This window comes from Pseudopipra pipra, chromosome 5, assembly GCF_036250125.1.
Source record: "Pseudopipra pipra isolate bDixPip1 chromosome 5, bDixPip1.hap1, whole genome shotgun sequence".
In the NCBI taxonomy this organism is placed as follows: domain Eukaryota; kingdom Metazoa; phylum Chordata; class Aves; order Passeriformes; family Pipridae; genus Pseudopipra; species Pseudopipra pipra.
In genome coordinates, this window is record NC_087553.1 from 13,798,502 (window position 1) to 13,822,198 (window position 23,697).

Genomic DNA, 23,697 nt, shown 5'->3' on the forward strand with positions numbered 1-23,697 from the left:
ATCCATTCACAGTAGGTGAGTCACCTCTATGCATTAGGGGCCAATTAAAAAGTCAATTTAGTCCTATCAGAGTCTACAAAGCTAAAGGAAGAAAGAGGGGGGACAAGTTTTCCGTGTTTGGGCTTGACCTGGCCTCAGTGTGCCTGGAGACAGCAGTGCTTGCTACATCAGTGTCCTGCTTAAACAGGAAAAGGAAGGGAAGACTGGAGCTGGGAGCTGGGTACATCAGCTGTTTTCCAGTCTGAGCAGTAGTTCCAGCAGACTATGAAATGCATGGAGGCATTTCTACTGAAAATCATTGACAGATGAGTTCCTGACCTGAAGAATGTCTGTGAGCTGGGGATTTTCAAGGCTCAAACATTCACCTATTAGCACTTTGAATTACACATAGTATGTTTAGGTTTTGTTAAATGAAACAAAATCCTGGATTTCAGATTGTATTCCCAGTGATGAGATTAGTGACAGGGAATTTGTAGTGCTGTTGGTTCATCATAAAATGTCAGAATGGGGTTCTTCTGAATAACCAGATAACAAATATATACTCTTTGCACTTGGATTCTTATTTACCACACTTGAGCTCTGTAGAGGGCTCCCTGATTTTGGTTCTTCTGTTTCAGCACATTGTATAGCTCTTATGGTCCTTGTTTTCAAGCACACTAAGTCTGTTTCCAAATCACAAAGCTTATCAGAATACAAGCCCTTTCACATGACAGTGTTTCCCTAGTGATAGGAAAGTTTTCCATCTATCTGACGTATTCCATCTTATACCAAGTACAACCAAACCATGTGGTGAGAAGCAGGACAAGGGTCCTCATGACATTACACTATGTTAGCATCTCTAACCAGTTAAGTAGCTAGTGTTGAGGACCATCTGATAACTTGAATATATTCTTCCCCTATACTTCTTGTTGTAGCATTAGACTGTTATAGGTCCATCTGCAGGGACAAAGCCTTGGAAATAGGTTACTTGCACTTTTATCTTTTGCTTCCAAGGGGTGGATGGAAGTAGTCGCCATCCTTGGATGTAAAGCTAGGCAGACTGAAGAGTGCTGGAAAAAAATCTGGAAGCAAAGGTGGGAGTTTGGTCTTAATATAAAATAGCTCAGGGTAAGCAGGTAGGCTGGTGAAATACTTTGTCTGTATATGTTTGGCCTTCAGGACCAAAGGCAGCCTCAGTAGTGGAAGGTTTTGCCCAAGACCCAATGCAATGTGTATTTGCTTTGCATAAATCTGCTTATATCAAGACTCTGGCCTTGAGCATTGCTTCAGTATTTTGGGAGAACAGAGTCCGTGCTTCAAAACCAGATTTCCACAGAAACGTGTGCCTACAGAAGCTTGTGAATACGAGGCACGTCAAGGCTTTTGTAAACTGGGTAGATAGAGTGTTTGACATCCAGTTTTCTAGCTTTGCACGGGCGCTCATGTAAAAATACGGAAGATGCGTTGGCAGAGTGACTCAACCCTCTGTTTCTCCACAAAGGCTACTACACTCAGATCTCCACGCTGGCGGATGTCCAGGAGAATGTGATGGAGTACCTGCACGTGCTCAGCCGTCCCATGGTCATCAACCACGACCACGACATTATCTGGACCGAGGCCTACATGGACAGCGCGGTAAGCACCTACAGCACGAGCCTTTGGTCGGCAAACAGCAGGGCCTGTGGGCCAAAGTGGCAGAGGTCTTAGGCACACAGCTAGTGTGTTGGCCATATAACTTATCCCTGCTTCCCATCTAAATATCTTATGTGTATCAGAATCTAAATAAAGCCCTGAAATTTATGTAATACCGGGAGTTGGCTGACGGACAGAAATTACTGGTCCCTGGCTCTGTTGATACAGACAATAGTTCTTTTCTACTCTCTCCCGGAGCTGAGGTGGGTATGCGGTCTCAGATCAGAATCTGCAGTGACCCAATCGCCCAGGGCTAATCACACAGGCACAACGTCACTTAAGTAGCGCTTCTGTGAAAGCAGGTTACCTTCTAAAGGATTATTCACAGGAAAGATTATCCGTGGCTCGGGGTACAGGTCACAGAGACTGATTTCCTCCAGACCAGGAGCCAACTGCATATTGCTTGCCTCCCAAAGGTACAGATTGCTGGGGAAGCAGGCTTGCTCTTTTGTTCCTTGCTCTAGCAAGGCCTGTCACCACAGTGGTCCTGTGCCCAGCCCTGAGGGCCAAGGACACATCACAAAGGACCAGACAATCAGCACTCCCAACCCCCCTTGCTTTGCCTTAGGCCTGCCCTGTTGGAAGACATTTGGACCATGAGCAGGTGCTGTCATCATGTGGTGTTGCTAAGGCAGCTCTGAAATTCAGAGTGAAGGGAAGGACAAAGGCGTAGATGACACTGAAGGAACCTTCCTGTGCACTTCACCAAACAGATGATGTTCCTCAGTCTCCATCTCCACCCCTTTTTACACTGCTGAAAGAGAAAATTACAGTTTTTCTTTTGTGGTTCTCTGTGCCCTCTATGTGGGAGAGAGTTTTTTTCCCACATTGGATTCTTCACCCCAGAGAAGTGCCTGACTTCTGGACAGCTAGAGATGATCTGAAGTCAAGTTTCCCTCTTCCAGAAATGAACCTAAGGTTTCAGGACTATTTATTCTATCTGAGGAGAAGAATCTTCTAGAAACATTGAGAATGTTTCTGTACACAGTCCCACTGTGAGACTGAAGTTGCAGGCTCCAGTCTGGACAACAGCAGCTTTAGGGTGTCTGCCGCAGCCCTGGGGAACACAGACAGTTTTCAGGTTTAAGATCTACAGTGAGAAACATGAGTTCTCTGAGCTGAAGTAAAACTAGGGAGAGTGTGCTTAGGTTTGTAGCAGGAAACATGGAAGTCCAGGCTACAAATGGTGGTACTCAATGCTGTGCTCAGAGTTGACCACATGAACCCCATGAAATACCTTCAAGGTTGCCAGGCTTGTGCCATCATGGTGTGTAAATGTTATAATTGGGAGACTCTTGTAGGAAGGGACTATTCCCCACTTTTGTGCTGTGTCTGACCACTGAGGCTGCAGCCATGGCACACTAGCTCTGGGAGAGTGAAATGGAGATGTCTTTGCTGCCAGGTGAGAGCTGGGACATGGTACTTGAAGGTACAAGGCAAAACCTCCAGAGATGCTACTAATTACCCAGCAAGTTTGTTTTATCAGCGGGCTTGCCACCTCTGGCACTACTGTATGGGGTCACACTTCCCAAGGCAGCCACAGAGATTTGTTTGCTGCACGTTTGTTGCTGCACCTCTTTTCTTGCCTTGTGTCTTGGCTTGCCATTCTCTTCCTCTGTCCCAGCCTCTCCCATCTTTGATTCATTCCTCCATTCATGTATTCATTTATGTGTTCATCCATGTCTCTCACTAGCTGCCACAGTCTGAGGAGGTAACTGCACCCCTGTGTTTTGTGAGCGTGCTGTTTCCCTTGTGCCAGTTGGTGTGTCATTGCCAGTGTTCACAGCCACAGCTGGCCTGTACATCTTGGGGGGGGTGGGGGACACAGCACTGAAAGAGTCCTCTTGCACTGGCAAGAAGAGGAGCGGAAATGCTGGATGTACTGGGGAGCTGTGCTGTGCTGCTGGTTCAGAGTAGGTAGGGGTGTCTGTGTTGTGCAGTAGCTTAGTTCACCTGATCTCTTTTTCCATATGTCCAGTAAATGCCAGGGAAGCTTACTTGCTGTGTGTTAGTGAGCATTGCTGTGAACGGGAATTTTCCACAAAAAATCATCAGAATAGTAACTGAAGATATGAGGCTCAAATCCCCATCAAGTGACTGATTATTGACTGGCTCCTTTATGGCTCCTAGTACATACTGTAATGAAGACAGGAGGTTGTTTCTTGCCTTGCTACTTACTTGGCCAAATGAGAGATAAAAGGGGGGGATGTTACTGACAACAAAGGATTAGATTCTTTTGATAGCTTGGCATGTTTGGGAGACTCATTTGCATGTGTCTTACCTGTTTACCTCCTTTCATGTGTGTTTTTAGAGCATCTGTCTTCTGTTGAACTGGGAGCATCTGTTACCCCATTACATGTGCATGTCCTGTATCCCTCATAGAGAAAGCTCACTCTGTTGTATCTGTTTGGATCATGATTTTGTCTCTGTTTTTCCTACACTTAGATGGTTGGGTAACAAGTGTATATATAAGCAGGCTTTGTGTGTATTTGTCCCTGTTAAATATTTGCCTGTGGTGTTTTTCATTTGTGGTATTCATATGTTAGCAATATAGACAATACCTTGCCTGTGGTTTTGCTCATATTTGTGTTGCTTTTCTCCATTCTGTGCTCCTTGTGTTGGTGGTTTTTACACTCATTGCATAAGTGTTCATATCTACACTCCTAACACATGGTGGGTATAAATTGTGCCACCAATTCTACAGGTTCCTGTCTCTTCATTAAAGCAACTCTTCAATTTCTCCTGCTTCAACACATTTCACTGGCTTTCATCCCATCCTCATCACCCCACACAAGCAAGCATCCACCCCACGATCCTCTTGGATACAGAGTATTTAAAAGTGCTGCCATCTGTTTCTCGAGAAGTGTGGGAGGAGGCAAGGAGGTGGTTAATTGTAATCAACATCTGGGGTCCTTGGGAATTCCAGTGCCTTCCATTTGGGTTATCTCTGTTATTGCACTTGCTAACACACGTTCCATTGCTCTGTGGCAGCTCTTTGCATCTCAGGCTCAAAGTCTGTTGCTCATGACGACAGTGGCCATGCCAGTCTTCAGCAAGAAGAATGAGACGGTGAGTGTAACGTGGGCTTTGCTCTCCTCCCTGCCAGCAGAGGTGACAGGATGCAGGGGACCTTTGCAGGGTTTTAAAGCCATTCAGAAGTGCAATAGACCTCTGCCAGGATGGATGGCTGATAATTTATCTGTCAAAATGATAGCCTGTCATGTCCTCTGAATGCTATTTCTTTAAAATACCTCTTAAATATGACATGTCTCTCTGTTTTATCCCTTCCATTTTCAAAATGTGCCTAGTTCATTGACCTTAAAATTTCAGGCTGGAAGAGATCATTACCTTGTCTAGTCCATCTCTTTTATTGCAGACCTTTGCATTTCACACAGAGGGTCCTTCACGAGCCCAATAACCTGTTTTGGCAAAAGTGCCATTGAAGAAAAGCATCCAGCCTCAAATCTCTCCATTGTGGTTTCTCACTCTCCACTAAAAACTGGTGTCTAAATTTTGCTTTCAGTTTGTCTGGCCTCGTGTTCCTGTCATAATGGCTTCCTCTACTTGATTAAAAAGCCTATACCCCTTGGTATGTTCTCCTGGGAAGCATCTTCTACACTGACATAAAGTCAAACCTGTCTATCTTGATAAGATAAAAAGGCTGAATTATTTAAATGTATTTGATAAGGGCATTTCCTCTGGGGTTTAAAACCCTTTAGACACTCTTTTCTGTACAATTTCTTGTTTCTCAGCATCCTTTTAAAATGGTGGACAGTATCTTTCCTTTGCTGTATGAGGGATAAACTATTCATCCAGGTCTTACAAACAACTGTCTGCCTTCTCCACCTGGGGCTGGCCTTAGCCTGTGTTAGCACAGTGGTGCAATGGGAGTCTGTGTGTCATTTTTTCCATCATGCTACATTAATAATGCTTATTAAACAACCAGTTTCCCATATCGTGGAGGGGGGAATTCCTTTTTCCTAGGTTAACAATTTTATATTCAGTATTTGATTTAGTTGACCCAAGTTGTCAACCAATCCATGTTCTGTTGCATGATTGTCTTGACCTTATTGTTGTTTACACATACTGAATGCAGGAGTTTGCCCTCAAAACTTGTTTTCAGTGATTTTATGTTGCTTCTGAAGCATAGTAAATAATACTGACTAGTATTGTGTAGAAATACTCCTCTCCACAAACCCTGGAACAACCTCTTTAGACTTTTTGAAGTATGCTAACTGATTTTAAATAAAGATACACAAGCCTAGAGAGGATATGTGAGAGACTAGTAGGGAGACAATGTGCTTTCAGGTAGAAAACTACCCAGGTCTTGCTTCTGAAAATAGATTCTCCTTTGTTTTAAAGCGATCCCATGGCATTCTTCTGGGTGTGGTGGGCTCTGATGTACCACTGAGGGAGTTGTTAAAACTTGCTCCACGGTATAAGGTAAGACTCAGAAAATGCAATTTGTTCTTTTGCACAGCAAAGTCATTAGTCATTCTCTCATGGGCATGACTGAAAAATCATTTCTCTGCCTGTAAGAAAAACTATGAGCATAAAGGAAGAGATGTTGGATGTGGTGATGTGTGGTTTCTATACAGCACAAGTGACATTCACTACTAGAAGCTCTTTGCTGCTTCAGGATCATGAGACCTGGATGATCCAGTAGATTGGCAAAATGTTGTGGAACTTTTGCATTTTGATGGTCACCAACCTAGATCCCTCAGAGATGACAGCCTATCTTAGAAGAATTAAACTTTTATATCCAGTTCCCAGTGGACAAGAGTTGCCATGCCAGCTGGCAAAAAATGTATTGGTTTCACTGTCAATATTCTTAGAAGAAAAAGTGAGGGCTGAATGGATTATGAAGAGCCAACTCTTCTGGCATGCCCTGAAGAGTTTCTCCAGATCAGCATGAAGATTTTTTGGCAGGACAGTGCACAGAAAGTTGACTCTCACTCACTTTTTCTGTACCTAGATGGAGTATATGCTCCCCAGACTTGTTAGTCAAAAAGCTTTCCATTAGCTCTATGTTCAACGTATCTTAAAAAAAAAAAAATATTCATTCATAGGAAATCCCTCCAGAGATGCACTGTTTAGTTTGGTTTCTGATGTAAACTCCATGCAGTGACCCTTTGTTCAGTCAGGCTGCACACCAGGAGACAACAAGCACATCCAAGGACCACCATGAAACGAGGAAATTTGAGCCATCATTTCAAGTTTTCAGTTTCTCTTAAATAACTATCAGAAAACTACTACCAGTTAGGCAGTTGTCCAAAACCTGATTGCTAAAGGCTCACAGGACTGCAAGTGCTGTCAGAAGCTATGAATTTCTTTGGTGCTTCCAGACATGGATACACAGCAGACCATTAACGTGAAGCTGTAGGAAATGATCCTTCAGGCAATCCCAGAACTAGGAGTGCCAGGGTGCATGCATTCAGCATGCAAAAGCTGGATGCTTTGGGCCTGGGGGAACCTTGTCTAGGAGTTTCAATTTTTATACATTTATTTTCTGTATAAGACTGATACCTTTTCATCTTCCTCTCTCCATGTCACTCAAAGGCCAGGTGTCACAATAATCTTTCTTCTGGCCCAAGAAGGGACACAGTTCTTTCCTCCAAGCAGTGTCAGGGAAGGAGAAAAAATTATTTGAATTTCTTTACATCAAAGGCAGGACACATCTTCCCAGAAGCTCTTCCAACTCCAAAGCAGTTTAGAAACCCAGGATCCTCAACTTAAATTCCCTGGAATATAGGTTACAAAAGGACCAGTTCCAGAGTTCCAGCCCTCAAGAGCTTGTGTATTAATGATCATGCTTACTTGGCTGGGAAATATCAGGTTTAATAGGCAAAAAAGAAGTTTGCTGATCCAGTGTCTTGGTTTTGTTCTTGCCACGCTGAGCTGAGCCAAGCTTCACAAAAAGCTGCTTTACATAGAGACAGTCCAAAGTTTTGATCCGAGATGTGTGAAACACAGAATTCGTTCCCTGAATGCACAGACGGATTGTAAATGACTCACCTCCTCACTTTCCTGCTGTTATCCCTCCAGGATTGTCTCTATAGGAAAATAAACTTGCAACATTTTTTTGAAGATAGAAACCTTAGACATTCTTGTTTTTCTTGAGACACCTCTTATTTTGGCAAGCACAGGCTATCTGCAGATTTTTAGCTGGAATTTGTATTATATGTGGGTTTGAGCTGAGTAATTGCTCTCTCGGAAATCTCTTGCAGATCAGGTCAGTCAGTGTCTGCTCTTGTTAGACTATGCTATTCCTTAAAAAGCATTTTAAGACTACAGGCTTGTACAACTGGCCTAGGCTAGGTCTGGTCTTGCCAACACTGAAACATAACGCAGAGCTCCTCTGAAGGTCGACAGGGTTTCCAGGGAAGCCGTCTGTGAGATTCATACTCACTTGTTCATTCACTGCTCTGCACACATAGTGATGGGCACACAGACCTGTCACTGGTGTTTCTGGGCTGTTTACAACATCCCCCATCGTTGCACTTTTTATGAGTGGCTCTGCTATGCCTGCTGTGGAGAGCTCAGTCTGCCTCTGGGTGGTGATTGTCCAGGACGACAGTCAGACTGTAGGGGGGCATCTCTCTATGAAGGTGTACACAAAACCAATTACCTGTCCATCCTTTTGTGCATCCAAGCACAGTGAGTCTGCTTGGGCAGAGCAGTCAGAGATCTGGAGATAAATGGTTTGGGATGGACCCTATTTTCTGCTGGTCAATACCTACAAAAGGAAAATATTTCTGACTATCGGTGGTGCCAGAGTATTAGTGGTACCCATTATACATGTTTCTAGCTAAAGCACTAATTATTCTGATGCCTCTTTCTTCAGCTGGGTGTCCATGGATACGCCTTTCTGAACACCAACAACGGCTACATCCTTTCACACCCAGACCTCCGTCCTTTGGTATGTATAGCTGTGAATCTGAGAACCTTTGCTGACTTGAAAACAGAGAATTTCAGGGGTCTTTCTGATTTGGGGTTTTTTTGAGCTGTGAAGGCTACCAGGCTCTGATATACAGGCACTCAGTAGCAAGAGGGCTGGAGAAATAAATTCCACGTACACAGGTGTATATATGTACACACATGGGTATGAAGCATAGGGTATCCTGCCTCTCTGCTCTCTGTAGGACTGCATGTGAGGGCTGTATTCGTGTGCACTTGCTGTGCTGTGGGTGCACATGTATCTGTGCCCACGCAAGGTTTCACTGCCAGGCTGCAGGAACAGCTCCCCTTGCTCAGGCATATCTCCTATGAGGAGATTCAGCATGAGTAGCACCCCAGTAATAACCACCCAGCAGATATGGACATTTTAGGATTCTGAGCCTAGCGGGGTGCAGTACCACCAATCTTAGTAACATGGTGAGTCCGAGACCATTCAGAGACCAGTAGATTGCAGACACCTCCTGGGACTTGAGGGAGTGGACATAAGGACAGTGTTTCTCCCTCGTGGTGCCACTGGGAGCTCCAGGCTACCCATCTGTTTGCAAACACACAGCTGGCCTCATCAGTCAGATAGCCAGGCACGCAGTGATTTTACATTTCCTACACGTGCTACTCAGCACCAATCCACCTGCACACAGCTCTGAGCATTAGTGTGGTCACCAGCAAGAGAAAGTGCCACCACAGGGCTTCACAGCAGCTGTCTTAAAAAAGGCAGCTTTGCAAAGGGAGACCACTGGCACAGGGAGTTTCTTTGTTATGTGAAGAGAAGAGACAGGGCAAGGCAAAGCTAGGCAAGGGCTATGCTTTATCCTTCCACCTTAACTTGGCTTCTCTTGGTCTGCTTCACACCTTTTCCCTCACCTGGAAGATTACAGTAAAATAGCTCTTTTTTTGTCAGCTAGCTCTAGGTGAAAAGTCTACCCTCAGTGGAGTCAAAGCCTAACTCCTGTCAGGAAGGATCTCCTGCTGGTATTATAATGTTAATGGGATTATACTCTTAGCTGCAGGGAAAAAACTGATTTTCTGGAGGCAAGTGTGTTGTACTGATCTGTTTAGAAGTAGGAGGCCATAGCTTTTACCTGCAAGTTTACCTGTGTTCCTGCCTTCTTCCTGGATCAACCTCTCCCACTTGAACTCTCCTAGCCCCTCACTGCCTGTGTAAAGAAATACATGACATAGGACCAATAAGGCACCTGCACAAATGCTGCCTTCCTAGTCAGACAATAAATGAGACACCCCTATTTTTCAGCCAATTCTTAAAGGGTTAGTTTAGAAAGTTATCTAACCACTTATTTGGGTATTTTTTCTTTCTTTTTCTTTTTTTTTTTCAATAAACACCAGTATAAGGAAGGAAAGAAACTGAAGCCTAAGCCGAACTACAACAGTGTAGATCTCTCAGAAGTGGAGTGGGAAGACCAGGAGGAAATAGTGAGTATCAGAAAGTTAATTTAGCCTTTTTTGTGGTTCCTTCTTTCTATTACTTGGTGTGCCTGTATGGATGGCGTGGGGGAGCAGTGGGCACTCCTGTTTTTTTCTGTGCCTGACCGGCTCTGAGTAAGAGAGGCTGGTGCTCTAAAAGAGGACAAAAGATGAAACTCCTCTACAAAGTGTTTGTCTTCCATCCCAGTATGAGTTTACCTTCACAAGGAACAAAGAGGGAAAGTGCTGGCACGAGGAAATAAGCACTTTGGAGGGTGCTCCACGGAGCCAGTCTGTGCATACATGGCCCAAATGCTGCCTTAATACAAAGCCAAGGTAGCTTTAGGAGTGTGACAGTGTCCTGTGATGTTACCCACACATGCAGGATGTGAGGTATAGCTGAAACCACTCAACTAACAAGATCTGCAGCAAGGAAGAAAGTGCATTCAAGAAGAGTCTAAAGCTTGCAGTTACTATTAATACTAGACAAAGAGGATAAGGGACTTAGACACTTAAGAAAAACAAATTTCCAGAAATCACCTTATTGCATAGGTGTAGAGGCACTGAAAATAATAGCTGACCAGAGGGTAAAGATTAGAAAATACTTTTTCTATTGTCTTTTGAGAAAAATTATTAAAAAGTGATAGACAAGAAAGAGCATGCATGTTATAGCTGCACATTGCTGCTTTGCATAACTAGGAGCCTAGATAAAATGAGAAGGTAGTGAAGTTCCTCTGTGGCTGGTTTTATTTTACTCAGAAGAAGTAGGAGAAAAGAGATACTTAAGTTACTAAGATAAGAACTGAATTTGGAGTAAGACAGAATTAGCTGAGAGACAGATGCTTCTGGATTACAGGGGAGACTGCAGAGATAAACGGATCTGATGCTATAGATATCCACTTAAACAGGTAGGACAAACAAACTGACCAGCAACAGGATTAAAGTAGCCACTGCCACTAGTGCAGGCCAAGTACAAAGGGTACACCAAAGGAACTTGGGAAGGGGAAGAGTGGCAAATTGAGAAAGAAAACACAGCAGAACTGGGTGTGAAACATGGAAAGCAAGACAAAATAAGAGGCTTTACATGTAGTGGGACCACCAAGGTGCTAGCTGCCAATGGCTTTGTGTAGGTTCACTGATAACTTATACAAGCTCTGCTCCCACTGTAGTTTTTCTCTCACTGGAGCCACTTTTAGAGCTGTTCCTCTTTACCTAGTTTGCTGTTAAAAAAAAAAAAGAATAATCCAGGAAATGAGAGAACTTTGCTTTGCTCTCCTATTTATTTGGCTAGCAGGTTCCTGTCTGACCAATTAACTGATACCTGAATGCAACTACAATGCAACGTGTAAGGTTTTTGTCCATAGGCAGTCAGAATAAAACTACCCACAGGGGAAAAAAGTCATGAAAGAGGCATAAATAACAAAGCCACTTTGTGTTTCTCTGCTGCACCTTCTAGAAGAAAGTTGCAGTCACTGAGGGTACAGAGACATTCAGTGACACGAAGCATATCTGCAGTGTGACTTCAGCAAGTCTAGAGACTCTCAAGATACACCCACTGCAGCAGAAAGCTGCCAACATATCAACACTCAGATTTGTAGCTATGGTATTAGATCAATGACAGACTCAACATCAGTTGCAGTATAATCTCAGCAACACTGATAAGCAGTGAATTCCGACTGGAAAAATATGCCCAAGTGCTAATGATGTGTAATACAGCCAGCCGCTAAAAGGAAATCTAGTGGAGGGAAGATGGCATTGTCTGGAAAATACCAACTGATGCACAATGGTACTATCTGCAGCCAGGCAGCAGCAAGGGTTTGGGCTTGCTTGTGAAGCAACACAGGGGTATTTGTAGTGTGAGGGGGAAAGGAGAAGGGTCGAGGGTCTAGAGCGGAAGACGTATAAGGAGTGGTTGAGGTCACTTGGTTTGTTTAGCCTGGAGAAAAGGAGACTGAGGGGACACCTCACAGCACTCCACAGCTTCCTCACAAGGGGAAGCAGAGGGACAGGCACCGATCCCGTCTCTCTGGTGAGCAGTGACAGGGGGGCCCCTTGAGGGAACGGCATGAAGCTGAGTCAGGGGAGGTTTAGGTTGGATATTAGAAATGGTTCTTCACCCAGAGGGTGGTTGGGCACTGGAACAGGGAAGTGTCACAGAAGCAAGCCTGACAGAGTTCAAGAAGTATTTGGACAACACTCTTGGACGCACGGTGTGATTCTTGGGGCTGTGTTGTGCATGGCCAGGAGTTGGACTTGATGATCCTCGTGGGTCCCTTCCAACTTGGGATATTCAATGATTCTAAATCCAGAACCCATAGCAAATGCTGCAGGCTGTCAGACCAGAACAGAGAGTATGCTGTGGCTCTGGCAGGAGGTCAAACACTCTTAGCCAAAAAGGAGTAATAGTACCAGTCAGTGTTTTCATTTCCAAGATGTGGGCCTTGGGAAACATGAGCTTTATATTCTAGGTCTGTAAATAACCCACATCAAACAGCCATAGTAAACAAAGCTGTGGCCTTGTAAAGCAAATGCAGTTGAGACTGGCTAGCAAGCACCTGAATGGAGGCCTGTCTCTGGAAGTAAGGAAACAATTTGTGTGAATGAATAAGTTACTTCCCACCTATTTTTTCTATCCAGGCTGAAGCAATAGGCTGATATGCTCTGGCAGGCTGGGCCTAAAGTCAAAGCCTCTGCACTTGTGGAAAAATTTCCTGGCTCTTTCTTGCAAGAGGCTGGGAGTCACTGTGAAAATTAAATTTTGGAACCTGGATTGAATAAAGAGGTCTTCTCACTGCCTACCCTGCTGACATACAGTCTTGCTTTGCTGCGCTAAACAGCTGCTTTGCTGCACCTCAGAAGTGGTGCTGAATACAGCCTATAATTTATAAATCAGTTTTTAAAATGTCAAAGAGCTTTGGATTCGGTCTGGGGGAGTTAGTGAGTTTCTCAGTTGTCTCCTCTTCCAGGCTCTCAAAGCACTGTGCTAATGACTTTCTGGCTGCCACACAGTAAAGCCTGAAACTCAGACTGGCAATTTCATAGATCCCAGATCCTTTCTTTGTGCTAAAAAGACATATCAACAGGCTTTCAGCATAAACCATTACTTATCAGCTTGACCGAACAAGGATTCTGACCACTGAGAACAGGTTTTCAGTTTAAAAGAAGTAAGAAAGAGCTGGGAAGGAGAGGGAAGCTGCAGTCACTCTTTCTGCCACCCACTGTATGTTAATGACAAGTGACTATTAATTCCTGTCCTGTCCTGCCTGGAGACACTAATACTAAACTTGTTCACCTCTGCAGCTGAGAACTGCCATGATCAATGGGGAAACAGGCTACCTCTCTATGGATGTGAAGGTCCCTGTGGACAAAGGGGTAAGAAATTATCCTTCTGTTCAGGTCACACAAGGGAGTGGATGGGAAGTGGATGCTGAAGAACCACAAAGGATGTGGTTTTAATGCTCAGCATTTCTGAGTGTGAGGATTTTATTGTTTCAACACATATGTAACGCATGTGCTAAAGACATCTAAAAAAGCATCATTAGAAGTGCTCCTTACACCTACTAATATTCTGGTCTTAGAAAATTATTGGAAATGCCTCTCAACCCCCTACTTTTTCCAGGCAAAGCCAAAAAGCATGTTGTTCATTGTTTATAGGGCTGTGAAATGAAATCTGAGATCTTCAAGAGTTTAGAATAGGGAAGATTACGCAGATCTGACCTAGACAGAAAGAAGTTTGGAGACTATTTTGCCACTCCCTTTCCCTACCCAAAACCTCTCATGAAAACTTTGTCCCTCACTTTGTCAGAATATTATTTTCTTTATCCAGGTCCAGGATTAAATTTCTATGCAAATATTTGCAGATGTTTTATGAAAAGCCCTAGCGAAATGTAGACTTTTGAACATTCCCTACCAGCTTTAGGGTAGGGTTATACATCTTCCCTTGGAATCAGTGCAAGATTATCTTGTACATTTATGTTCACTGGTACTTTTTCATTCAGGTTTATTTAACTCTCTTAAAGATTTTGGCTTTCATCATTTCCTGTTAGGAAGTATTCCAGAGTCCTGCAAGTTACACTGCCCAGAAATCTTCCATATTTCAGGAAAATTTTCCATCCTTTACAGAGAGTATTTTTTTCAGTGGCTGGTTGAACTGCTCCCATGCTAAGCCACAGTCAGCACCAGTTCCAACAAACTGCTCACAGCCACTGCTGAAAATAGTGCCACTTCCTAATGAAGACACCCCTTTGTTTCCTCTGAATGGTTGTACTGCTAGATCTTGTCACTACATTTTCTCTCTCTATTCTTGGTGTGTACAACTCTCAGGTTCCTGTCAATGCCTTTGCCTTTCTTCTCCTGGGCATTGCCAACATCTACATTTGAAATATTTGCACATTTTTCGGTCAAAGCAACTCAGCCACTGTGTTTGTTATCTTCATGTCTTTTATCATTTCTGGTGCACAAGCACTAGGGCTTTGCTGAATTAGAGTTCTGTTTCCCTGATGCTCTTTAGAGAGCATCTATTCTCTGCAATATGATATTTCTGAACAAGGAGCCCCAAATCTCCTTTCTGCTGTCCCTTCAATTTTTTCTGCCTCCCCCAGCTCCGCTGGAACTGCCACCTTCACTTCTGTATTTCTTAGCTATTTTTTTCCAGTTGCCATTTTTCCACGTGAAACCCACTCCTCCTCTTCATCCAGCCTTTCTAATTTTAAGGTCTGTTGCGGCTTTTATTCAGCATGCAGAGAAATGTTTTATTTTGTCTTACAGATCCCTGTACATAAGGGCTGCTAAGGCAGAGTCTGTCTGTTCCTCTCATTAGATCTTTTTCCCTTGATGGCTTGTTGTTTACTGTCTCTTTTTGTTTACAATGCTGCAGCTGGTTCTCACTCTGTATCTTATTTAAGCCCACTTTAACAGATTCCTTAGAATAAAATTTCATGAGAAGCTGTTTCAAGTGCTTTATATAAACCCAGATACATTGCATGTCCTTTATTTCCTTCATTCCTCTACCTTAGTTATTCTGTCAGAAAAGCAATCAAGGTTTTCAAGCAAAATCTATTATTTGTAAGTCTAGATTGCTTATTTTGCTAGCTTAACCTCTTTGTGCTCCCTCAGCAACACTTCTTCTGAGTCATCCAGAGATATCTTTTTAGTTCAATATTTTAGAGACATCTTTCTGCTCCCCTACCCAGGGGGGAAAAAAAGATAACAAAAAGTAGCCTTGGTAAAGAGGTATTACCTGTTTCATTCTGCAGCTCTGGAAGCCTTATGAAGCACAATAGGAAACTGAAGTATGTGACAGTTTTACTACTATTGGAATACACACGGTGGGAACCAGAAACAAAATTCAGCAATTCCCAATTTTACCCTGCCAGCTGATGAAGCAGATCAGCATTGAAACAAAGAAAGTGCTGACAGAGCCTTGAAACAAAGAGAAGGAGGCAGTCAGACTACAGAGAGAAGGCCTGAATGAAGAGATAGAAATTATTCTGTCAGCCACGTAAATATTGATTTCCCAGGCTGATCTCAGGAAGGTATTGAGAGCAGAGTGAGACAGAGAGAGGAAAATAAGGAACAAATACAAGAGGTGGTTTTTAGAGAGATCAAGTGGCAAAAATGTCTTTGCTTGCAGCTGGAGTACAAAAGAGTTGTGACTGTGAAAGCAAAAGGGTGAGGACAGGGGTAGGAGCTGTGGCAAACCACTGGCTATAACCAGGAGTGGATACCTGGTACAGTGACAATACCAAAACTGGAAATACTCATGTTCCCAGGCTGCAGGGGATGGTAGTCAGCTATCCTATCATGGTGTCAACGTGCCCATGCTCTTCTCTTCTCTCTTGATCCCCCTATATAGCAAAGTCCTGTCTGACCATCCTCAGCCCTGCCTGGTTCAAGGGTGCCTCTGCTTCTCTTCCTTCCATGGATAAGTGGTGATACCTCCAGCTGTCTTGGAGGAGGCTGGCCATCCACTCTCTCCTCCTGCCCAAAAAGAGGTTTGCCCTCCCTCCCTTGAACTTGCAAGTGCTGAGTGGTTCCATGAGCAGAAGAGGGGCAGGTCAGGGGAGCAAAGGATGAGCAGGACAAGCCCTGCTAAAGGAAAGGGTCTCAGGTAGTGGCCAAATCTTCTTCTCCATGCCTCCCTGCCTCCACCATCAGATCAGACAGGCAAGAAGAGGGAGGATTAATAGCTCTTGTACCACCTCAAAACATCACCATGCCATGTTCTTCAGGGGTATCACAGCACTCTGGAAGATCTTGGACATCAGGAGGAATAACTTCACAGAAAGAGTTATTAAACATTGAAATGAACTGCCCGGGGAGGTGGTAGAGTGACCATCCCTGGAGACGTTCAAGAAACAACTGGATGTGGCACTTAGTGCTCTGGGCCAGTTGACAAGGTGGTGATTCGGTCATCTTAGAGACCTTTTCCAACCTAAATGATTCCATGATTCTGTGTGATCTTGGCACAGCAAAAGACCCTGTTGCTCAGCAGTATAGAGCTGCCATACATGGAGAGAGAGAGAGAGGAGGGAAGGGGTTGAGCCACCTGCCACCTCTTCACCTAAAAATATCCCCCAGCCCCATCAGCCCAACAAGCACAAAGTCGGTGCTGGCTGTGGAGCTGGAGCTGGCGCTGGCTCGTCCTTTGTGCCTCGCTTCACTTCCACTGCTGCATGGCTTGAGCAGGTTAGAGCAGGCACAGCTCTCCCTGGGGAACACTGAGTTTTCTGTGTTCACTCCCCTGTCTCCCACACACATCCTCTCACCTCGTTTTCAGGCTGGGTCTAGGATTTTAAACATATTAGGGTTCATATACTGGCATGAGGCTTGGACAGAAACTTTCCAAAAACTTTTCTCCTTTGGAAAAGAGTTCCACTGAAATCAACACTTTCCTACAGGAAAAGGCTAGTCTGGCAAACAGATGAAGTTCTGAAGCAGCTTTCAATAATCTGAAATGTCTTCAGTTGAAATGTCAGTCTGAAAAAAATATTTGCACGTGAATCAAAACGGCTTGGATTTGAATCAGCACTTTTTTTCCAAATTTAAAGCGTAAATTTTTTTTACTTATGTTTTTTAACAAAATTGGAATATGCTTATGTTTTGTCCCAATTTGGCATGAAAGTAAAGGTCAGGAATATTAGAATTTCCCACAGGAGTGGGGAGACTCGGCTCCAGCTGCCTTGGCCCCAGCTGCCCACACACACAGTGGGTAGGTTTGCCATCTTTCTACCTGCCCCACTGAGCCCCCCTCCTGCTGGAGATGATGATGATAATGATGATGATGTGCAAAGCTGTCAAGGTTGCTGTGTATGGCAAAAGAGCAGTAGGGCCCCAGCACACTGGCTTGGAGGGTGTGAGAGGGAGGGCAGCTTCCCCCCACCCCTTCCTGCAACCAGTGCAGGAGCCCCAGAGCAAAGAAAGGTTTAACTGAAGCCCTAGTTGGAAAGACAGAGTGGCTGCCTGGATGCTGAAAGAGCTGGATATGCTGAATACTGCACATTCATCCCTGCTTCCAGCCAGTCCTAGCAGGGTGTGAAGTGTTGGTAATGATTGACTGCTTTTGCTTAGCCTTGGGGACATATATCCCAGGTCCCCACCACCACTGTGCTCTTGGTCTGTCAGATGGTCTCTCACTCTTCTTATTCCTGCTCTTATTCCAGAAACGAGTTCTTTTCCTCACCAATGATTATTTCTTCACGGACATCAGTGGCACACCCTTCAGGTGAGCAAGGACTATGTGACATCAACACAATGTATCAGAAGTATGATCATGGATCATGGACAGCAGATTGGTCCCTTTTCTTCATAAAACTGGCTACAAGTCATGAGCAGAGGAGTGTGAATAACTGACTTCTTTGTTCCTATAGCCATTAAAATATTGTTTGGGGTCAACTCAAAAGGAATATTATGATTTATCTGAAGTTCAGAATACAAAAGCTATGCCTTAGGTGAATCATGTTTCATTTCAGAGAAATAAGACATCTTCAATTTTCCATTCCACTGAATATGGTTTATGTTCTGGTGTATGGCTTTAAAAAAAACAACACTGTTATAAACTGAAAATTATAAAAAATCAAATAACAAATCAAGCAAAGCATGTGTGTGTGATTGCTTGTGGGTTGGTTTTTCTTTTCCCCAGTTGAAATGATTTGAAACTGGCACAGATTTGAGTAATGTTATCATTGACCTGAATCTACAATGTTGGCTAAAAAATTATCACCAGAAATGCCTCATTTCAGCTCTACAGACAGGTTCCTTTGCCTCTTATGCTGAAATCGGATCTCACTTAATCCTCTTCTGATGATGTTCTTTTCTTTAATAGCTGTGGAGGGAATTAATGTCTTTAAGGGTTGTTACTGCAGGGAATGCAGCGTCATGTTTAGGAATGACACCTTTCCTTGCTGACAAGTCCTCTGTTTTCCTTCCTGCCTCCAGCCTGGGTGTTGTGCTGTCCAGGGGACACGGGGAGTACATTCTGCTGGGGAACACTTCAGTGGAAGAAGGTAGGTTAATCTGAAAGGGCCATGCTGTCCCAAGGGACAAGGCAGCTACTCTGAACTTCACCACTTCACTTCTCCTCCACAGCCTGTATCTGGCTGGTACCTAACTGAATATTCCATGTATTATCTGCTTTCAGGTTTGCATGACCTGCTCCAGCCAGACTTGTCTTTAGCGAATGAATGGTAAGTGGAGGAAATCCTGCCAGTGACACAGGACTTTGTCACGATATTTGGGCAAACTTCCCAGCAATGTGGCTTGCATTCACCACCCTCTGTGGCCTAGGGAAAAAGCAGCGCTCTTCAGGGGCTGTACCTGCAAAGACCTGATTGTGTCCAGGCAATTCAGTTCCACCTCTTCCTCTGGGAGATCCCACCAAGACCTGGCACATTACTGTGCTAACAAACATCTGAGATTTATCCTCAGTCTTCTCTGCTCAGACTTATTTTTTCCCCTCATGTTGCTCAGAATTGTCTTACAAGACCTACAGTATGTCAGACCTGTCAGGAAATTTTGTTGCAAGCTTGGTGAGAGATTGAAATGCTTTTTTAAATCCTAGCTTATTTTTGGTTGGCATTCTTCTGAACTGAGCCTAGACCTAATTTCTAGTGAACATGGAGGTGATTTATGACCCCTGTTTCAATAGCAAGCAGAATTTACAGTTTTGCTTGGTTTGGATATGAAACAGGGTGAAGCATGGCACTTTCCATTTATTGCTGTGAGGTTTGGGGTTTTCATGAACCCAACATTCAGTTACACTCAGTCACATGAACCCAGCCTGTATCAAAGCCAAAATAACTATATTCAAGAAGCCCTCCACCTCTTCTCACCTCTCATTACACTGCTAAGTTTCACAGGCAGCGCATTTGAGACACAAGCAGTGACTTCTCCTTCTTCTACCTCTGACTTGGTGTGTCAGCTTACACACTTTACATATTAATTTCTCTTAGACTTCTCTCATAAATCACTCCTTTCAGCCCCTTTATGAGTTGTAATTCTCTCTTATAACCCCTTCCTGTCCTGACAATGGAGCGGTCAAAATTGGAAGCAGGATTAGAAGACTGGTTTCTTTTATAATGCCGAGCATTTGTAGCACATTCTTCTGCTTCTCCCCAGACTGTGTCCAGAGGCTCCTGCAGTGGTGTCCCCTTGGGACAGATTTTCTTGTCACCATATCATACTGCAAGATCATTCCTCATCTCGCATTTTGTTTCTCTGTCTCTCGTTTTTTCTGCTCCTGGTCTGGTCTTACTCACGTTACACACAACCCTCTGCTTCTCAGGTCTCTCCATCACATTGTTATTGTCTATATAGGCACATGTACACATCTTACACAACATGTAATACAGATAACTGCTGAGAGGATTTGGGACAGCTGTTTTACATTGTGAGCTTAGGCTGAAGACCATAACAGCAGCCCTACCAAGCTCAGCAGTCAGGTTGATTGGTGTTGGTTTACTGGTAGGGTTTGACTTACAGCCACACTGTTAGATTTTGAGTGGGCACACCGTGCAGCAGCGGCAAAATCTTTGCAGACCCAGGTTTCTTGCTGAATTTTTTTTTGCAGTTATTATCTTCCAGGAGCATTTGGTTAACTGTGGTTTCTCTTTGCCCTTGCTTCTTCTTCCCTTCCCACCAGGATTTACTGCATCACCGACATTGATCCAGACCACCGAAAGCTCAGCCAGCTGGAGGCTGTGATCCGTTTCCTCACTGGAGAGGACGCTGACCTGGAATGTGAGTCCCAGGCACTGAAAGGGCCTTTTCCTGTACCCATCACAGGGGAGAGGGGACTAGGACAAACTGATTGGTGTCAGACTGAGCTCTTTTGGCACCTGTTCACACAGGCAGGGCAGAACTCAAGCCCAGAGTAATTCACAAGTGGAAACGAACAGAGAATCCACTCCCTTGATTCCGTCAGAGGATTCTTTTTCCATTTCAAAGCTGACACGTAACTCAGCCTTATTGGAGGTCTCAGCATAGGAAATACTGACGAGTGAAAAGCTTGAAAGGAGCTTGGTAGGGGCTGCAAACCATGTTTAAGACAGACTGACCAGCTGGGCTAGATGGGGCAATGGCAGGAGGAGCCAGGAAAGCTAGAAACTACTCAGCTCCCCAGGGTCCCAGTCATCATCCTCCAAGGGTTCACAGTGCCATCTAGAGAGATGGGTTCTTTCAGAACAAGGATTATTACCTTTGTTTTCCAAACACAACAGGTAACTGACCTAGGGGTAAAAAATTTTCACAGAATTATTGTCTTTCCTGCTCCCCCTGCTGCTCATCCATTGCACCAGGTCCCGTTCTCCAGGCAACACGTAGCCACACGGGCAGCTGATACAGCACCACCACAGTGAGATCTCTGGCAGGGGGCAGAGGTGGGCAGCTGTGCATGGGAACTCCTTACAGCTATTTAGCTTTAGGATGTCCTTCAGCCCCTTTAGTTGTGCAAAGTATAAGATTTTGCATATAATGCTGCAGCTGAGAGGCACAAACCTTTGGCACAAGAATGGGAATCTCTTAAAAATAAAATCAAATGTAATCCAGTAATTTTGCCTCTCTTCGTACAATGTGAGTGGACCCCCACCTGGCTCTCCTTAGAGCAATCTGGAAAGAGGAGATGTATCAGCTCAAGTGGCCAGGGAGGAGGAAAGTTTCAGGAGAGCTGACTATGAGAAACATGCAGACTTGGAAGTGCTGTGGAGGAAAACCAAATATGATTTGAACACGTCTTAGACATATGGGGCCTGGAGAGGGAAAGGTCTCGTGGTGAGCTCTGATTCTGAGGTTTGAATTACAAGGATGGAGAGAAGGATCCTGAGAGCTGTGACAAAGCAAGTTGGGCGAACTTGAGATAAAACATTAAGGGAGACTGGAATATCAACCCAGAAACACTGAAATGGTGAGGGTCTTTCCATCTAGAATAGCACTGAAAGGTGCATTTCTGCAATATGATGGTCATCATATTCTCATTAGAATGAGAATTAATGCAAGCAGGGCAATACAATAATGAAGCAGGTCAAAGAAATGGGGTTTGGGGATAAGTCATTTAGCACATGATGATACTTCGAACTTTCCTAATCACTTCTTAGTTCCAAAGTGGATTAGACTGGTGGCCTGGACTGGCTTGAGCACCTGGTGGAAACCAGGACAGGACAGTGTTTTGTGAGACTTACAGGAAGGAAGGAGGGCTAACAGAGAAGCCGGTGAACACAGGAACAGAGTAGAGGCCATAAAGAAGTCACTAGGGGTTTTGAAGGAAGTTTCTTGAGTGGAACGTGGTGGCTGGTATCCTCTCTATGGGATACCCAGAAGAAAAGTCAAGGCAGGGATTTCAGGCAGTGGCCTGTTCATTAAAGGAGATGGTTGAATGAAGGTCTAATGAATAACTTCATTTGAAAGCCTCTCACTTGCCCATACTTGTTTGGGCACCACCCTTCCACCAAGTTTGCAGGGGAACTGGTCTGATGATTTTGAATTTGGGAAGAAATTCTTGAAATGATGATTGGAAATTGGAATGGGCTGGCCAGGGAGGTGGTGGAGTCACCATCCTTGGAGGTGTTTAGGAAAGACTGGACATGGCACTCAGTGCCATGGTCTGGTTGACAAGATGATGATCCGTCACGGGTTGGACTCGATGACCTCTGAAGTCTTTTCCAACATAATTGATTCTGTGTTTCTGTGATCTTGGCAGTAACATCTGTTCCTGTGCTCTCCATCATCCAGGGGGGTAGGTCCTCTTCTCTGCCCTGTGATGGGAGGTCTCCTTTTGTGCCACATTTCTCCGTTTTCCTGGCCAGATAGATGTTCCTTACCAAGGGACTCTCTAAAACACTTAGATGGGAACATATCTTTCTTTCCTGATTTTTGTTCTCCCTCTTTCTCAGGTGATGAGGAGTTGGTCCAGGAAGTGCTGTTTGATGCAGTGGTCACTGCACCCATGGAGGCCTACTGGACTACATTAGCCCTCAATATGTCCATGTAAGTGTATGAGAAATAAATATGGGTAGAACACCATTGAAGAGGCATCTTCAGAGTATATGGGCTTAAGGCAGTGCCTGAAACAATCACAGAGCCTTGTACAGCATACAAGAAGTTCAAAAGGCTGATAGAAATAGCTCAATAGTTTTAGAAATAACTCAAAAAGTGTCTCTCAGGAGTGAACTCCAGCAGGCTGGGCCTCCTCAGGACAGCCTTTAGTTTGGTGAGGGATTATTTTAGTGAAGAAAAGGTACTTTGGTCTTGTCTCTATTGGTGATGCCTTCAGATTGAGCCTCAGGAAGGTAGTGGACAGGCTGGCTTCACTAAACAACTTTCTACTTTATTATTTCCAGTGATGCACCTGTTGCTTGTAGTATCTTGTATCATGTCACACAGATCTTCTTTCAGCAGACAATATGTTGCTTACACAGATATGTAGCCACGGAGCTCCTGTCTCAGTTAGTGGTATCCCTACCACTAACAGAGGTTGAGCCAGTGACAATCATGTTAGGAGACCCACCCAATTATCAGTACACCCTTAAACAGCTACACCAACACACTCTCTTCAGAGACATTCTGCTATGCTGCCCATCCTCTGCATCCCTGATCCAGTCATTCTCTCTCTGCAGTTCCTCTCCTTCACTTCAGCCTCACGAGGGTAGCCTGAAGCAGGGTTAGCAGGGGGAGGGGAGCTTGTGATCCACTTAAGAGAATGAAATGAGCAAACTTCAAAGGTGTGAACCTAAGTACAAGTCTTAAGCCTGCCAATTGTTAGCCAGCAACCACCTGTTGCCATTAGCAGGGAGGAACCACTGTCACTCCTGGTGTAAATGGGTTATGTTGCAAATTAACCATGTCTTTGGTGTGGCTTCTAGTTTGGAAGGCTCCCACCCTGGGGCAAGGACATGGCTGTTCTTCTGAGAGCTGTTTGCTTCTGCCTGTGTGTTTCTGTTCCACAGGGACACTGAGGCAGGTGTTGAGATGGCTTTTCTGGGCACTCGGGCTGGACTCATGAGGAGTGCCCTCTATGTGGGCTCTGAGAAAATTTCCAACAGGTAAGTCCCTAAACTGATTAAGGAGTTTCAGTGTCTCTGAAGGGGCAGCACGAAATCACCACCAGCCTTAAAAATGTATTTAGGGAGACAGAAACAGAATGGAAACAACACCTTGACA

At 44.3% G+C, this 23,697-nt stretch overlaps 1 protein-coding gene across 1 annotated transcript in view; it reads left to right on the plus strand.

Moving 5' to 3' along the window:
- Positions 1-23,697, plus strand: part of CACNA2D4 (calcium voltage-gated channel auxiliary subunit alpha2delta 4) — a 128,405-nt gene that overhangs the window by 31,819 nt on the left and 72,889 nt on the right. The window contains exons 13-24 of the mRNA XM_064654566.1: positions 1,481-1,614; positions 4,663-4,740; positions 6,034-6,114; positions 8,516-8,590; positions 9,970-10,056; positions 13,348-13,419; positions 17,709-17,770; positions 18,484-18,551; positions 18,686-18,731; positions 20,186-20,283; positions 22,431-22,524; positions 23,484-23,579. Of these exons, the coding sequence (XP_064510636.1) occupies positions 1,481-1,614; positions 4,663-4,740; positions 6,034-6,114; positions 8,516-8,590; positions 9,970-10,056; positions 13,348-13,419; positions 17,709-17,770; positions 18,484-18,551; positions 18,686-18,731; positions 20,186-20,283; positions 22,431-22,524; positions 23,484-23,579 (991 nt within the window). The remainder of the gene's footprint in view (positions 1-1,480; positions 1,615-4,662; positions 4,741-6,033; positions 6,115-8,515; positions 8,591-9,969; positions 10,057-13,347; positions 13,420-17,708; positions 17,771-18,483; positions 18,552-18,685; positions 18,732-20,185; positions 20,284-22,430; positions 22,525-23,483; positions 23,580-23,697) is intronic.